Source organism: Nasonia vitripennis (genome assembly GCF_009193385.2).
Source record: "Nasonia vitripennis strain AsymCx chromosome 5 unlocalized genomic scaffold, Nvit_psr_1.1 chr5_random0003, whole genome shotgun sequence".
In the NCBI taxonomy this organism is placed as follows: domain Eukaryota; kingdom Metazoa; phylum Arthropoda; class Insecta; order Hymenoptera; family Pteromalidae; genus Nasonia; species Nasonia vitripennis.
In genome coordinates this window covers 970,551-989,478 of record NW_022279653.1, presented here as the reverse complement: position 1 = coordinate 989,478, position 18,928 = coordinate 970,551, and the positions used below count along the sequence as shown (strand labels likewise).

Sequence of the window (18,928 nt, the reverse complement as noted above, 5' to 3'; positions counted from 1 at the left end):
ATTTTGATTATCTAAAGTATTGAATAGATGAGGAACATATCCTTTTTTGTTAGCTGGCGGTAGAGAAAAGGTTTGTGGTAAAGCACTTAATTTCATGTGAAAATAGTTTAAGCTATCAATAAATTTTGTTCGCCCGCATTGAAGCATAATTATATTTTGTCCATTCAATATTACGTTCGGTACTATTGAGGTATTTTCAACGATTTCTCTCAAAATAAATTGCGCATCAAACCCACGAGAGTTATGAGCAATACAAATTATTTGACCGAAGGTAGTTTTCTCGCGTACTGTCAAACCTATTAATTGTTTAACTGGATCATCGCGAAATATATGCTCTCTTACACCACACGTATGGCAGATTATATTTATATTTTCATCATCCATGCAATCATCGCAAACCTGTTGTACAACACATAGATTTGGAATGTGTATTTTTATCTCTGTATGTTCACGGTAAGCAGAATCTTGACGCGTCTCAAAGTCATAAAAAATAAATAAGTTTTTCTTGGGGGATTTACGATTAATCTGTGCGTTAACATTACGTCCAATGGGTTGAATATAACAGAGCTGATTTACATCATGTTTTTCGCGACATAAGTTGCACCAATTGATTCCACACTCGTGCTTTGACTTGTAGATATTAATTCATTTGCAACACATATTACAAACTTTTACTACATCGCATATTTTTTTATTATTTTTTTGTATGACCCATCTATTTTGTGACGGTCGAAACATATTTGTCCGTAAAATTCTCGGTTACATTCTACACACATTATAATATCTATATTAGAATTACACGTTGGCACACAAAAACACCTGTCACATTTGGCTGTGCATCTATGCTCACATACGTATCTATAGCTTTTATTACAATGTTCGCAGAAAAAACGATTGCGTGCAGCACCGGTTAAATTTAATATTGTATCGAAATGACGCCTTCGCACGTCGTACAAAAGATTTATAACGTTAAAAGAATTTGAATTTAACAGAGGTCTTCCATCGTAAAAGGGCGGTTCTCCACTTCCAAAAGATAAACTACCGTATATTACAATAGCGATATTTTTTGCAACATAATACCGCTGATACGTCTCTATTTCTCGTATACCGCACCCGTTTGCAGGAATTACGACGTTTGCATTAATAGTAAGGAGATTTGCGCGCTCTTTTTGCATACCAGGTCTGCTATCTCTGACAATATTGCAAGTATCAATGGCTTCGTTTGAAAAGAATTTTTTATACGTCATAAAAGCCTCCCCGACAATTAAAGCTCTTGGCAAGCATAAATTATCGTTATTTCTTATAGATATAACCGATCTCTGAGCTAAGCTATCAACATTTATCCTCTTTCTACTTCCACCTCGGCCACCATTAGGTATATTAACAAGTGTTAATGTTAGAATAAAGCTCTCATCTATTTGAAAATCCTCATTACTCTGAGCTAATCCGCTTATTAAATTCCATTAATCATTGTAAAAAAATTATTTACTAATCGTAAAGATAACCCACCCGGGCTTCGTGCAAAATTTAAACTTCTAACGGAGACGCCAATCATGTCGTTTTCATTACATAATGAAATTATATAAGAATAAATATCGCGAATAACTAACTCCAACCAAACTATCGGATTTATAGATCCATCCTTCGGTGGAGATCTTATTTTTAGCACAATACGTCTACCTTCTATTTTATACTTAGATATATAATGCGAATTTTGCTGGAAAATATCAAAACGATTACCAGGAGGCTGGATATCCTCATCTCCTTCCTCATCGACTTCTTGATAGTTCATATTATCGTCTGTTTCGCTTCTCTCCTCATCCTCCTCGCTGATCTCCTCCTCCGCCTCCTCATTCTCCTCACTGGGCTGATTATCCTCTTGTTCATAGTCAGACTAGTGATCATTATTGCTCCTCGAATTTTCAATTCTTCTTCTTTGTCCTCTACCAACTTGAATAGAAAAATCACTTTCATCGGCCTCGTAATCCTGCGATTCTACAGAAGTATTGGTGTTCGAAGATGATGTAGATAAGGGAAAAATGGTTGTAGAAGAAGAACAAGATGAATCGTCAGAGTGATTATGTTCTGAAAAAATTTATTGAATACAAAATATTTGAATACCCTATTTTACACTTTCTTATTTTTAAATTATTCTTCTGGTGGTCCTGAAAAACTCTGTCCCAGGCGATGAAACACTTCAGGTAAATTTTCAGTGTCTAACAATATGGAATTTTTATCTTTACAAGCATTGAAAAACCAACGTATTTCTTGTGCTCTTCGAACATACATGATACGCATGATATCTTGTTTCAAAGCCCTGGGGTACTTCGCAAATCCTTCGAGACCACGTCGAATAACTTAAATAATATTTAAAAATAAGAATTTATTTCAAGAAAAATGTATATTTAAATACAGCATAATACTCACGTTCATTAATTTGACGATCTCTTGGATTTCCCTGGTTAAAAAAATGCTCGGTGACCAATCCTCCAGCGCTTCTTCTTGTGTACCGCATTTCTTCGGGTTCTACTGGTCGGGCCAAAAAGTCGAGGATTTGTTGCCGTCTTTTGACACATGGATGCTCCGCATACTCAATAATATTCTCGCTTTCATCAGCTGCTCGTTCCATCAAGCGCTGTAGAATATTATTAGCAGCAGCTGTTGTCTCTATACATATGGCAAGAAGGTGGTCAACATTAACCATGCGCTGAGAATCCCTATTGGCAGGTACATCTTCAGCCTCTTCATCTCTAGCATCGTGCTCATTCTGCGCTCTCTCTCTACTGCTTCATCTTCCTCCTCCTCCTCCTCCATCGCCTCATTTACCTGAAGACGCACCGCTGCAGGCGCCGTAGCCACCGCTGCTGCTGCTTCTCTCCTTACGGCTTCACTCTCCTCCGCCCGCAACTCCTCTCCGTGTGCATCGGCCGCGCTCACGCCCACCATTTCAGCCGGTACAAACTGTACATCGGCTACAGCATTCAGCGCGTGCGCTGCATCCTCCTCTTCCGTCTCACTTGCCTCCCTTTCTTCCTCCTCCACCTCCTCCTCCTCCTCCTCCTGCTCACCTTCATCCGATGACGTAGGTTCAACATATTCACTTGATTTGTATTCTGTAATATTATCATCATCTTCATCAGAGGTTATGTCGGCTAACAAATTTTCTAACGCTGAAATGTAAAACAATTTTATGTTAAAAATACAGAGCTTACTTTTTATAATAAACGTTATATGTATTCAAAGGTAGTGATGCATACAACACATGAATATTAAAATCTCTTTGATGCCGAATGAATTAAAACAAAATATTAACCGATATTTGATTACACATTTTTTTAATAAAAAGAAGCAAGAAGTATAATGAGAAAAACAGTTGTTTAAAAAAGTATTCTCACTGTCATAGAATATAGCGGATGTATATTCTTTGATTTTATAATTATACGTTATATTACTGTAATGATAAAGAGATACGCATCGCATGCTATGTAATATGACAGATGTAAGAAGCTAATATCCCTAGCGCTGAAGCAGACGACTTGAAAACACTAGGCGTCATACGTAGCAGTCGACGCGTTCTACGGCAAGAGCAGACGACACTGCGTTACGAATGTGTGTATGCGCGCGCGCGAGTGAATGAAACAGAGCTTGTAGCAGCAGTAGCAGATGACGCTATCAGCTGTGGCACCGTTTACCTCGTTGCCAAGTACAAGTGCTGTTTGATTTTTATTAATGACGACGCGATATAGTGCAGAAAAATTGCAATTAATAAAAATGTACTCACCATTATTCTCCTCGAATGCTGTCATTAACCGCGTCAACACAGGTAAATGCGCAAAATTCTATTGCATACAAAATTCTGCTGCGCATCGCACAGCTAATTTGCATTTTTTTAAAATGCGTCTATGAAGCTGTGCAATTTTCCGTGGCCCACAGCATCGTAAAAGACGTGAAAACTCGCGGCATAATTGGCACGCTACCATGCGTTTCACGCGTAGACACCAGCTTCTTGTACACCTGCGTCTAACAACACTATTTGCTTGAAGATTGCCCGCGATGCGAAGCACTACACTGCGTAAAGACTCCTCGGCTACGTTATACATGCTTGCGAGCTCTTGATTTAATGCAACTACTCTCATGACTACTGAGCTCCTGAGGTCAACGTAGGGTTTATATAGTATAAAAAACGTCTTGCTAGTGGGGGGATGTGTGGACTCGCGCAACAGTATAAAGCACAAAAAATAACATCCTGTGATAAGTTTTGCCTCAGCTTTATCATTCGCGAGTATCAAAATTTCGCCGAATGTCACTTACACGGTAAGAGGATCGACTGATTAATAGGTATTATATTACCTACGCTCTCACGGGTCCAAGATGCATAACAATCTAAAATAATGATACCGTCGACGATTCTCGCACGATACAAGGCGGCTGAAAGCAATGCTCTATCATATTTAATAGCATTCGACTTCCTGTGCAAGCGATGACCATAGCGATTCTCATACAAGCAGTATCAAATATACGGCTCCGAGAATCCACGTGTTAATTACATTTGAGATTACTCTGAACCGTTGTTTTGTCACACTGATCCATTTTTCCGCGCATAGGTATCGACTGTAAAGACTCTTGCCGCCGAGTAGATACTAAAAATATCAAGTTCACGCTTAGAACAGTCGAGAGTCAAAGATCATGCTCTCTCTCTCTCTCTCTCTCTCTCTCTCTCTCTCTCTCTCTCTCACACACACACACACACACAATTGTAAAAAAAGTATCCCGTGTTCGTCGAGCAGCAAGCAGTATCAAACATGTATAGTTGTTTTGTCACACTAATTCATCTCCGCTGTATAGGTATCGCCTGCTAAGACTCATGGCGACAAGTGGATACTAAAAAATATCAACTTCCTGCGAAGAGCACTTGAGAGTCAAAGGTTATGCTCTCTCGCGCTCGTAAAAAGTATCCCGTATCCGTCAAGCATTTCGCTGCACAACGCGTCAGCCAGCTCGTTCGGGTATCGGGTGTACGAGCACACGTGCGGTATCGAACAATAATCAGCACAAGTCTAAATTTTTCTGCTTCGTCCCTCCTTCTCCTCCTAGGCCCTACAGATGACTGCTTCGACTACAGTCGTCAGTTCCAAGTTGATCGTAGTTCCACTAGGATGTCAGTGAAAAGTGTTGTTTTACGTCAGTTGGAGGAGAAAAGCTTTCTCCTAAAATCACGGATGGAGCGTACGTCGCGGCTCATACAGCAGCACCGCGACACGTATGCTGAGCTGTATGAGGAGCGTGAAGAAATCAAACGCACGCTGCACATCATGAAAAGTTCACCTTCCATCGGGCCCGTCAATTACTACATCCCTAAGCTTGGGGATGTATGTGAAGTGTGTGCGCGGGTGATGAAGCGTATGACCATACGCACACGCTGGACGTACTGCACGGAGTGCAGGGCGCGACGCTGTACGACGTGCAGAAGAAGAGAACTGTGGTGTTGCAGCGTAGGAATAGCGAGGAGGGGATGCGATGGAGGAGGTTGCCGAGGAGTTGGTGCAGCAGCAGATTAGTTCGTAAGGTAAATATTTTTTGTTTTCCATAATAAGTTAATTGTGTGTATCTTTACACAGGTGCATACCAATGAAGATGCTATGGTGGAAATCACGAAAAGAAAGGAGCAGGAAGAGGAAGCGGAGATGCAGCAGGAGGAAGCGGAGTTGCAGCAGGGGGAAGCGGAGGGTGATGAAGTCGATACGGAGATTGATATAGGCGAAGAATTTTGTCAGTTCAACTCGCCTGCATCTCCCGACAACATAGCTGACAGGGGAAAGCTTGTCATCGTGAAGATAGTGGCGAGTGCTGAAGAAGAGACAATTGACGTCGTATCGTGAAATTTTGTGTTTATGTGCGTGAGTGTATAGTGAACGCGTAAGTTTTATCATTAATTATATTTACCCATGTATGTGTGTGTGCCTAGATTAGTAATTAAGAGTAAGGAGTGATGTGTGAGAGTGTGCGTAAGAGAGAGAGAGAGAGAGAGAGAGAGAGAGAAAGAGAGGGAGAGAGAGAGAGCGTGTGCGTAAGAGTGAGAGAGGGAGAGAGAGAGGAAGAGTGTGTTCGTAAGAGAGAGAGAGAGAGAGAGAGAGAAGTAAAGCTTGTGCGTGAGAGATAGAAGAAGAGAATGAGAAAGGAGAGCTGGAGAGAGAGTATGTGCGTGAGAGAGAGAGAGAGAGAGAGGGAGAAGGAAAGCTTGTGCGTGAGAGAGAAAGAGATAGGGAGAAAAAGAGAGCGTGTGCGTAAGAAAGAGTGTGTGCGTATAAGGAAGAGAGAGAGAGAGAGAGAGAGAGAGAGAGAGAGAGAGAGAGAGAGCAGTGTAAGAAGCTAGTGTCCCTCATGCATTAGCAGACGATACGATTGTGTGTGTGTGTGTGCTCGCGTAAGTGTACGTATGTGTACACATGTGTGATTGGATTTATATTGTTTATGATAATTCGAATAATAATATTTTTTATAATAAAAACCATTATACATTGTAAGAAATGATTTTTTTATTTACTAACTTGGTGTGTGGAGACAAATGACATCATTACTATTGTATCCTTATCTTATCAATGTAAACAAATAATTTAGTTAAGGTATTGTTTGTTTACATAAATAATTAATTAAAATTATCTATATTACATGTAATAAAGATAATTTTAATTACTTGTTTGTATAAACATGATACATTATCTTTATTACTTGTTTACATTGATAAGATAAGGATGCGCCAGTGATGACGTCATTTGTTATGTCTCCCCATACCGGCTTACTTACTACTTAAACGTCATAACCTCGCGAAAATTATGCCGATGGGTCACGTGTTAAACTATATCCCATTAAAATTTTAAGTGATTTGACTATTTATTTTTTTAGTAATAAATCAAAAACTGAAAAAAATGAGTTTTTTTGTGCCTTGATTACGGACGCAAAAAGGCCTTATTGCACTTGAGATTCCTTATATCTCTAAAACAATGTAGTCAAATACTTCAAAATTTTATTTGGTAATTCACCATAAAAGAGCTATCTGCTGCTGAAATATTAAACGATTTCGTCGAATGGTTTTCAACTGAGGAGCTAAATTCTAAAAATTGTTTTCTCGAAAATTGCGCGAGCGACCTATCTAATGAATAGCCTGTTGTTTTGATGGTTAGGTTGGTAAGGAACACATGTAAACAAGCGTGAATTTTTGTAAAAAAAAAAATGACGACAGTGTTCATATTCTATAATAAAAAAACAGAGGGGTCTGCAAACTTTTGGACAATTAACCATCTAAAACTTATATTAAATCATATATCAAAAGCCGCCTTATTCATTAGCAAGCAGATAGATATATTAACACAATATTTTATTCATTAGACCTATAAATTTAGTTGGAGAAAGCTACGTGCTAATGAATTGGCAGCGGTTTCTTTGTTTTCATTACCCATATTCTATAGTTTATTTTTTGTTATCATCCCATATCGCAAGCCTAGCGTGAAAAACGCATTGTCATACGCATAATATAAATAACAGTTATTTTTAAGTCGAGAAAGCGCCACAAGCGAAAAGTAACTAATTTATTTTGTTATTAGGCAAGCCCACAAAAGAAAAGCGCAAAGACCTAAGTATTAATATTACACTCCATTATTTTCGTCGTTACAAAGCGCCTAAGCGCATAGCGAAAATACGCATACATTTTTTATATCATTAAAATGAATGTAAGTTGGAACAAATAAATACTAGGCAATATCAACACGAAAGCGTAAACAAAACTCAGCGCAACCCAAACTATTCTCTTTCTGTATGCGACTAACAAAGTGGAAGAGAAGGAAGCCAGACATAACTTCAAGTCTCCAGGTACACATATATAATTTATTTTTCACCCTATGTCAAAAAGAAAAAAAAAGCAATGACGTATCGATCCGTAATTGGAAAATCCCGACAGAATATAAATACGTACTATTTCACTAAAAATAATGATTTTACAATCAAGCAGATACAAAGTTATAACTCCGCCTACGCAATCGTAACTTTGCGCAACGAACCCGCGATTTGTCATTCAGCGGGGGGTCATTGCGACGAGGCATATAGCCCACTTACAGATAGCTTATACTCCGCACACATGCGACTCATACACAGTCACACACACCGACGCGACAGTCGAGGCGGCAGGAGCCGTGCGCAAAGTAACGAATAAAGGGGTTATTCTAAGAGTCGCATGAGAGAAAAGCGACACGCGCAACGCGAGAAGGAAAGCGCGTGAGAGACACGCGCAGAGAGAGCCAAGCGGCAGGACAGCTGAAGACGGCTAGAGACACCCGAAGGGGAAGGGGAACTAACGAGCGCAAGTTGAGACACACGAGCGAAAAGTCGCTCTCTTCCAAAATCAGCCATCAGCCGAACCGGTCGGACCAGCTATCCGGCGGTGAGCTAAGGAGGTGAGCGTCGCCAAGGAGACGCTTGCCCACGTCGCCGTCCACGCCTTTCCTGCAGGGAAGCCAATCAACAGACACAGCAAGCCGCGGAGCAGCCCGCACCCTGTGACATCCGCAGCGACAGCCACGAGCCGCAAGAGACAGCTTCGATGTTGAGCTCGAGAAGAGGAGATGAATTCAGCGACGGACGAGACTAGCCCACATTCATTGCTAACACCAAGGTAGGATCCAAGCACCGAGAGCCCCGCCACTCTCCGCGGTCCGACCTGCAGAAGCTCCCGGAAAAGCAGACTAGCCAAGCAGAAGCAGCGGTCTCCCAAAATCTTTTGTCGACGCTGTAGCCTCTAGCGCATCACCAGCTCCAGCTTGGAGGAGCATTCCTTTTCTTCGAGGAGTTAGAACTCCCCTAGTGCATAAGCCCAGCTTACCACGTCACAATTGAACCACTAGCTAAAATTCTAGTAGAGGGGGAAAATATGTAAGATAATGAAAATAATTAAAATTTTAGTATTTTTTATAATCTTACGCTTATCACTTGTAGATCATCAATTCTGTTATATGATATGTCTAAAATAGAAACACTATCCAAAACTCGTACGTGCTCTATATCTTCTGCATTTTGTAAATAATTATGAGACACGTTCAGAGAATTAAGATTTTTCAAGGAACCTAGAAACATAATTAGTGCATTTTTTCAGACATATCGGATACTCTCCAATACATTTTTCTATTTTATATTTTTACGTATATATTACGTATATTTGCTATTACTATCACTATACTATTTACCAAGATTTTCAATTTTACTAATCAGATTATAGGAAATATTAAGTGTGTCAAGTTTCTTCAAATGTTCAAGATTTTCAATTTTTTTAATTAGATTATGGTGAAGAAATAGGCATCGAAGCTGTATCTGATTATCTAAATTCTTGATTGCTTGAATACAATTATTTTCCAACCAAAGGCATTTCAGTCCTGTATAATTTTCTAAGTTCTCAATGAAAGAATATCCTATAAATGAGTATTTAAAATTAATCAAATATGCAAATAATAAAAATATATGGAAATATTTAGGTAGTCGCGCTGACTCGGAAAAATTGAGCTTTGGGGTTAGTTTTCGCTGTTGTTATGCAAATATTTGGCCCCTTTACTAAGTCAAATTTTTATCTTGTCCCTGAGCGAGTCCTGTTTCCCCTCTGCCTGGAAATTGTCGCTTGTGCGCGCACTCAACAAAGTCAGTTCACCAACAGCCCTGACTGACTATCGTCCGATTTTACTTTTCTGCTTTCTTTCCGAGGCCCTGTAGTGGCTGGTGCACAGGGAAGTCTCGAAGTACCTTGAATTAAGGCTCTTGCTCGACAACCTGGAAACAGGCTTCCGTATTAGCCATAGCACTCAGTCTGTCCTAATTAAGCTAACTGATGATCTCAGGGTCGGGATAAACAAAAAGAAAGTAACACTTCTCCTTCTTTTCGATTTTAGCAAGACGTTTGACACTGTCTGTCGCGTCAGGCCCCTGAGAAAGCTAACCACTTTCGGCTTCTCCAAGCAGGTCATCCGCTGGTTTGCCTCCTATCTTACTGGGAGAGAGCAGGCCGTCGGTGGTGACAATAGCGAACGTTTCTCTCCTTGGCGTCTTAACATCGGCGTCCCGCAGGGGTTTCGTCTTGGATCCCTTGCTGTTCGCATTGTACATCAACGACATCGGTTTCTGCCTAGATTCCGGTATTTCCCATGTTATCTATGCAGATGACTTGCAAATCTACAGCCAAGGCCACCTTGAGGAGCTCGATTCTTTATCTAACAAGATGAGTGCTAACGCCGAGAGGATAATGGGCTGGGCTGCACAAAACCGACTAAACTCAACGTTAGTAAAACTAAAGCAACTGTACTGAGTTCCCCCTACTACATAAATGCACTCTTCAGTAGCTAACACTTTCATTAATATTGGAGGTGCCCAGGTCAATTTTGAATCTTCTGTGCGTAATCTGGGATTGGTGCTTGACTCTAAAATCACGTGGAAGGAGCACGTCACACAAATGTGTAATCATGCTCACTCACTAATGTACGGGCTTGACTTTTTCAGAAATAGTACCAATCTCAGGTTGCGCCAGCACCTAGTGCAAGTGCTCCTATTTCTAATTATTAATTACTGCTCTCTTTTTACTGTGACTTGACCTAGGAGCTTGACTTAAAACTACAAAGGCTCGTGAATACGGGAATTCCTTACATTTATGGTGTAAGGAAAGATAAGCACATCTCCCCGTACAGGCGGGCGTTGCAATGGCTAACCACCACCGGACGCAGGAAGTATTTCACAGCTTGTTCTCTACGTAAAATGTTTAACTCAGCCGTACTATCATACGTACTAGCTTACTTCGACTTCCGCGTGATACTCCGGCTTGTGAGGGGAGAGGTGGCACCCCTGGATCCTCATACTTGTGGAACAATCTACCATTGGATGAAAACATATAAACAACTTGTACACACTCACGCACACGCACAGATAAAATTAACGCACATGCACATGCCTGTAAATCTTGGTTCTTACGAATTAATAAAAAGAAAAACAGAAAAAACGAGCCCAGGTAGATAAATACACATAATTTTATTTAGAATTTTAGACAAACTATTTAAATAAATGATAAATTTTCGAAATTTTAAAAATCATATAAAAGATCCCTTTTTTATACGTTCAAGTGTGAAAAAGGAAATTGTGAATTTTGAATCATGCACAATTACAAATCAAGTCGTGCACAATATAGTTGAAAATTTTTATATTTTTAGTTTTGTTAAGTTCAAATATTTGCGCCCCTGTACAACTCGATTCTCTACAAATCAACTCAATCGCTTCAGCGGGGAAAAAATTGTTTCCCTGCTCCAACTCGAACTTTTCCAACCACGCTCAAAATACACGATTTTCTACACTACTTTCTGGCATGAAAAAGGGTCCATTTTATGCCTGAGTTGGAAAAAATCTTGTTTTCATGAATTAATTAAAAAAAATTAATAAAAATACTGAACCTAGGTAGATTAAAATTCATTTTATAGAAGCTGAGATAGAAATGATTCAGTTTTCACTTAAACCCAGTATACAGGGTGTTTTGTAAAGGCAGATGCTGATTAGTTTTACTTCTACACGATCACTCGTGGCTGATGAATGTATAGTTAATCCAAGTTGCTCTATGATTTCCCACTAACGTCGGTCTGCTATTGACGGGCCCTTCGCCTATTGCACGATACAGACTCTCAAACCAGAAAACAATGAGTTTTACTATATCTTGCACACAGAGTTTGAGTGTTTTCTACGTACTTAATAAACGATGTGTACAGAGATATAGCACTCGCACTCACTGACCGGGTTCAGCTACACGACAACAGGTTACTTATACAAAAGGCGCTTCGTGAATCGCTTCCTGGCTTTTTAAAGCGTCGTTATAGCAGTTATACGCTCGTAAGAAGTGCTGACTTGTAGGTCAAAGCACTCGCTCGATGTTCGGCGATCGGTTTCATATTATACGTCGTCTGTATGAGTGATGAGAGAGACACACACACACAATACATATATATATATATATATAACTAGGGTTGTGAGCTCCAAAATCTTAATTTTTTTAGGATTACAAAAAATTTTAATTTCTATAAAATAATTAAAAATTGAATATTTTAGAGCTCACAACCCCAGTTTAGGTGTTATTATCCGGATGGTACTTTCATTAATGGTTAGATGAACTATACATAGCAGGCGCATAAAAAATTTTTAACTGTCTTGACTTATTAAAAAACTAGGTGGATATCCATGTGGATATGTATATGGAATATCCACATAAATCCATATGGAATTCACATGAATCCATATAGATTATCCATATGGAAAATCCACCTGGATATCCAGGTATATATTTTCAACAGGGTGAATCTTTTGTTGACGATCTGCTGTCGTAATACTCGTAATTCTCTAATTTTGTACTAAAGTTTCCAAACTTTGGTGCTGTATAATGGTGTGGGATATCTTTTTAAGTATATTCTATTGGAAAAATGCTTTCTACGATTCGTATAGCAGTAGGATGTCTCTGGTTGACACAGTAGATGAATTTCTAGGTGCTTGATCAGACATTTTCTGTTAAAGGAATACTTTTCTGATCATCATACTATTTTAGTACTGTATACACATTTTCGAACCGTGAGGTAGTATAATAATTTTTTATTTGTTCTTGAATTTCCGTTAACGAATTGATATATTCACCACGTAATGGCCTAATACCAGTACTATTTGTATAATAAAAAATTTAGTTAATTTAGCCACATCGTCTAAAGTTTCTAGAGCTGATTTATATACGTTTTGATACAAGTAGGTTGGAAGTTCCCGGACAAAAACCATTTTAGCAAGGACATCTAAAACTAGTCTCTAAATAGGCTTGACAGTTGTGGATGCGATTTCACTAAATGGTTCTCAGCTTTTTGTAAAATATTCCGTAATCTAAAATAAAAATCATCAAAATGTTCATCTTGATCTTGACTTGAATCATCTAGCTTAATTGCAAAGTGTCTAAATGTGTTGTGATGAAGAAATGCTGTTTTGAGGAAACTTAAATTTTTGTATTGTCACAATCTAATATTTTTTAAAAAATTTGATGTTGGCCGTAATGAGAAACATAGGCTATCGCATGGCTAATTTTCTTGGACAAACTGATCTGGTAAAATGTCTCCGCTATTAATACTGCTTAATGTCCTCAATGTTGAAGAGAAGTAATAATGTTCTACAACTAGATCCATCTTTGTGTATAATTCTGATTAATGAATATCTGAATTATAAGTCGAATAATTTAATACTGCTTATTTTCTTAATTTCTGTAAATTCTCTTAGTAACAAATATAAAATAACCATATTATTTCTTATACATCTTTATATATCTAGTCTTATAATCTTCTGAATGATTCTAAATAATCTAAATATTTTTTTCTTTTTTAGAAAGTTCAAAATTCTAGTCTAATTGTTGCTCTAGTCTCAATGGCTAGTTTCCCATGAGAGATGCCATTTTGTAAAGACCGTACTTGGTATAAGTCCTACGCTGATATCTTGTAAAAGATGAAAGCAGACCCAAAACTAAGAAGTGCTAGAAGAGGGTGTCACCGTAAGAACCCTACAAGATGTAGAGGTCTTTGAAGTGAAAGATTTTGATGTTCTGACTACTAAGGAGGACATCGTGGAAGCGCTACGAAGGTAGTTTCAAGATAGCGGCTTAAATGTAGTGAAGGAAACGACAGTAAAGTCTGCGCCCAAGGCATATGGCGATACGCAAACGGCGGTCATTCAAATGCCAACAAAAATGGCTCAGCAGATGATCGCAGAGCAGAAAATCAGGATAGGCTGGGTAGTATGCAGAATACGAGAAATAAAGCGGAATGCCCGTCCACTTCGCTGCTATGAATGTCTAGGATTTGGACATATCGGCAAAAACTGCACAGTAACACAGGATCGAAGTAACCACTGTTATAAGTGTGGAGTCGAAGGATATAATGCAAGAGATTGTAAAAACAAACCGAGCTGCGTTTTCTGCCAAGAAATAGGAGCAATAGAGAAAAGTGACTATGCTGCTGGTAGCTACACATGCCCAGTATACCGAGCGGCAGTAGAGAAGTTGAAGAAACGAAGATAATGAAGATAGTGCAGTTGAACTTCAATCACTGCGAGACAGCGTAGGATTTACTTAACCAGTACGTTCATGAGACAGAGATCGACGTAGCCATTATATGTGAACCATACAGGGCTCTGGACGAGACATCGTAGGAAACAGACGACACTGGCAGATCAGCGATCTGGGCATGCGGGAACGTGGCAATCTAGGAAAAAATGTTGACCAGCGAGAAAGGATTTGTTCGTGCAAAGATAGCAGGAATACACGTATACAGCTGCTATACTTCGCCTAACGCACCGATCGAACAGTTCGAGCTGCAGTTAGATCGACTCGTGCAGGATATTGCGGAAAGAAAGCCAGTAATTATCGCAGGCGATTTTAACGCATAGGCCGTAGAGGGGGGCAGTCAAAGGACTAAGCAAAGAGGACGAGTACTGCTAGAAGCATCTGCTCTCCTGGACTTGGTGTTACTTAATCAGGGTAGCACTAACACCTTTAGAAGAGGAGACGCAGGATCTATTGTAGACCTGATCTTTGTTAGTAGTTGCCTTATTGGCTCAATTGACAAGTGGACCGTAAGTGAACACTACACATATAGTGATCGCCAGGCCATAATAATGGAGGTAAGAAAATCAGAGCAGAGACCCAGCGCGAGTACAAGGACCAACAGAGTCAGTTGGGAAACGAAGGATTATGATAAGGAGATGTTCCTACTGACACTGGAAGAATTGCAACTCTCGGGGACGACGAACAGAAAGGCGGTACAGGTGATGGGTAATATCACACAAGCCTGTGACGCGGCCATGCCGAGAAAAATGCCCAATTGTAGACGACCACTAGTATATTGGTGGGTCGAAGAGGTTGAGAATGCGCGCACAGAATGGCACCGGACCAGAAGCAGAGAACAACGAGCAAGAAAGAAATACTATAAAACCGGAAGAGGAAGAGGGAAGAGGATAGGAAATAGTAGATGCCCGCGGACAAGAAATGAAGGACGCTAAGAAGAAGCTTAAAAAGACAATTCGCGAAAACGAGCGACGGTGCCTTAAAGAACTACAGGATGAGGTCAAACAGGACCCTTGGGGTCGATCTTACAAAATAGTAATGAAGAAGTTCAAAGGAAGCTACGCACCCCCTCCAAAATGCCCGCAACTATTACACCGGGTAGTGACCACACTGTTCCCCAGGCAACTGGAAGAGCCAAGTTCATCGAAATAGGTGCGAATGAAGAGGCTGTTCCACCGATCATGATTAAGGAATTGTTAGCCGCCTGCAGAAGGGTAGGAAAAAACAAGGCCCCAGGGCCGGATGGCATTCCCAATATTGCATTGAAGCATGCTATTCATGCTCATCCAGAGGACTTCGTAGACTTGCACAATGCATGTCTAGAAGAGGGAACCTTCCCCACAAACTGGAAGAAACAGCGACTCGTGCTTCAGCCAAAAGGAAAAAAGCCACCCCAGGATTCCTCATCATATAGACCGCTCTGCAGGTTGGACACCCTCGGGTAAGATCCTGGAACGCATAATCTGCGTCAAAATGGATCATTTTATAGAAGGAGAAGGTAGATTACCAATATAGCTTTAGGAAGAATCGTTCAACCCTGGACGCAGTTAGCCTAGTGATCGACACTGCGCAAACAGTGATAGAGGAGAAAAGATGGAAGGAAGGAAAAAAGAAGTACTGCGCTATAGTTACATTGGATGTCAAAAATGCATTCAATTCGGCTAAATGGAGTGAAATACACGAAGCACTCCGGAAACAAGATGTGCCCTTATATATAAGAAGAATGATGTCCGACTATTTAAAGGACAGAATTCTATTATATGACACGGAGGACGGTACCAAGACCTATAAAGTTACAGGAGGCGTACCTCAAGGGTCAGTGCTTGGCCCACTGACGTGGAACATCATGTACGATAGGGTACTAAGCCTGCAATTACCTGAAGGAGCAACAGTCGTGGGCCTCGCTGACGACATTGCAGTAGTGGTAATAGCGAAACTAAAAGAAGAGGTGACAGAAATAGCGGAAGAAGCGACCCGCATAATACACAAATGGCTAACGGAGACAGGACTGGAACTAGCCAGTCGCAAAACGGAAGTTATTCTCATTTCCAGTAGGAAGAAGATGGAGGAAAACACACTGACGGTGGATGGACATAAGATAGCTTCTCAACCAACCGTCAAGTACTTAGGCATCACCATTGATGCAAGACTAACTTTCAAACAACATCTGGAAATAGTCAGCGATAAAGCAGCAAAAGTCGGCGCTGCTCTATCACGATTGATGCCAAATGTAGGAGGCTCAACTCAGAAGCGAAGGTTACTCTTAGCCAGTGTAACCACATCGATTATGCTATATGGAGCTCCAATATGGGCAGATGCGATGCGGCTGAAATCGTATGCCCCAATGCTAAGCACTTTGTAGAGACAAAGTGCACTAAGAGTGGCGTCCGCTTACCGTACAGTATCGGACAATGCAGTGTGCATTATTGCTGGTATGCCGCCGATTGACCTATTGGCGATGGAAAGTAAGGAAGTATTCCAAACTAAAAGAAAAACAAGTGACAAAACTCAGAAGGAGATCTGGGATGCAGCAAGAAAGAAGACAATGGCCGAATAGCAAACAAGATGGGATGTTAGTGACAAAGGGCGATGGACACATCGACTTATAATAAAAAAAGAGGATTGCACTGGAAGAGAACATAGATAGGTCAATTACTACCTCACACAGTTTTTAACTAGGCACGGATGCTTCCAGGCTTATCTGCACCGATTTAAATTAGACAACAGTCCGAACTGCCTGTCCGAACTGCAGCTTGTTTGAACGCTAACGAAGATGCGAAGCATGTTCTCTGTAACTGTTCGCGATACCCAATGGAGCGAGAAGAACTCGAGTTTTATCTCCAGACCAGAGTGACACCTGAGTCAATGATGACAACTATGTTGACGTCAGAGGATATTTGGAATGCAGTAAACAACTACGTAAGGACTATCCTCAAGAAGGTTAGAAATTACGAAAAGAAAAGAAGGCAAAGAGAAGGCAAAACAGCGGAATAAAAACGTAGCTAGACGAAGGTCACTGAGCCGTGTCGGGGTTAACGCTGTCCAGAGGATAGCCGGACGATGCCGCACAAAGCAAACGACCGGACGATGCGGAAAGAAGCAGACGCCCGGACGACGCAGAAAGGAGGAGACGTGATGACGACCACATCAATTAGAAGAGGGGGCCTTTTGCCCCCCCCCCCCCCCCCCCCCGCAAAGCACTACTTGACGGTCGTACCGCAGGGAACAAGGGCACAGAAGATGAAGCTAGGTGCGCCTTTACCGAGGGTTGATAAAGGCAAAGAGGGCGTTCCTTGGTACAGTTGGGTGTTTCTCATCTGGCTGTAAAAAGGATGGGTTTAGTCGGTGTGAATCCAACACACGGCTGACATTGCAGATGGGGCTGTTTCGACGACCCCATAAACAAAGTCACGCTATGGTCTTTCTAAGATTTTCCCTAACACCTCTTCTCCGAGAGAGAAAAACACACACACACATACACACACGCGCATATATATATATATATATATATATATATATATATATATATATATATATATATATATATGTAAGGCCACTGCTCAAGGAAATTCACTGAAGTGGAGTTTTGGGTTAGAAATCAACACTTGTATGATGTAGTATAAACAACTGTATTAAACAATATGTACAAATTAGTAAAGGCTCAAAATATTACAGTAAACGTATAGACTTAAGACTAACCTGAATCTATACAATTGCCGATAGCAAACCTTTTAGTATATCAGTTTCAATAACCTCACTTATAACGATCCTAACGGCTCGGAGTCTTATTACATACTGGCTCTCACTCACATGTCAACAAGTGACAAAGCCAAGCTTGGTAACCCACAAGCTTACATCCCCCCATTCAATGACCGAAGGTGCACTCCATCGGAGTAAGGAACAAGCTTATTAGCATGAAAAATATTTGACTCATTTTTTCTAAATCTACTATCTAACAAAAACATTACATCAGAAATTTTCTCTTTGATTTTAAAAGGACCTACTCTAATTGGATCTATTTTATCTTTATTCAATTTATTAGCGCTTTGTACATAAACTAAATCTCCTACCTTATAATCTATCTGTTTTACATTTTTATCATAATATTCTTTATTCTGATTGTGAATTTCTTTTGATTTCCTAAAAACTATTTTTCTACTGTCTTCCAAATTTGTCAAATTGTTGTCATTTAATTCATCGGGTAAGAATGAGTTGTTTAGTCCTGTCAGCAAATAATTAGGAGTAAATCTAGTTGAACTGTGAATTGAATTTTTATAATCCTTTACACATTCCTCTGCTACCTGAGGCCATGATTTATTTCTATTCTCGTAAATTTTACATCGTATTCTGTTTACCAAAGTCTGATTTGTCCTTTCATTTAATCCATTAGAAAACGCACAATCCACTGCTGTAAACACCAATGCTATCTTCTTTTTATTTAAATATTGCTTAAACTGTGCTGAATTTATACCAGGATATTGATTTGTTAATACCAATCTAATACTTCCATCATTTTCTACTTTCTTAATTAAATTTATAAAATCCTTTGCAACTTGGGTTTTTGAAGTTATTACGTAAGCAAATCTTGTAAAATGATCCACCGCCAAATGTAGATATTTCTTTTTACTTTTATTACCTTTGAAACCTCCTATTGTGTCTAGGTACACTATTTCAGGAGGTTCCTTTGCTGGACCAAGTTGAGATAAGTTTCACAAGATCTACAAGTTAATCTTATGTGCTTATACATATTTTGAAAATAAAATGTTTGCCCAAAGGTTA

General features: G+C 39.9%; 1 protein-coding gene across 1 annotated transcript in view; it reads right to left on the bottom strand.

Moving 5' to 3' along the window:
• The window catches only part of LOC103317585 (dynein assembly factor 1, axonemal homolog), a 119,660-nt gene that overhangs the window by 44,667 nt on the left and 56,065 nt on the right, over nucleotides 1-18,928 (bottom strand). Inside the window, exons 4-5 of the mRNA XM_031932874.1 lie at nucleotides 9,234-9,455; nucleotides 8,971-9,113 (exon numbers count right to left, since the gene is read on the bottom strand). Coding sequence (XP_031788734.1) covers nucleotides 8,971-9,113; nucleotides 9,234-9,455 — 365 coding nt within the window. The remainder of the gene's footprint in view (nucleotides 1-8,970; nucleotides 9,114-9,233; nucleotides 9,456-18,928) is intronic.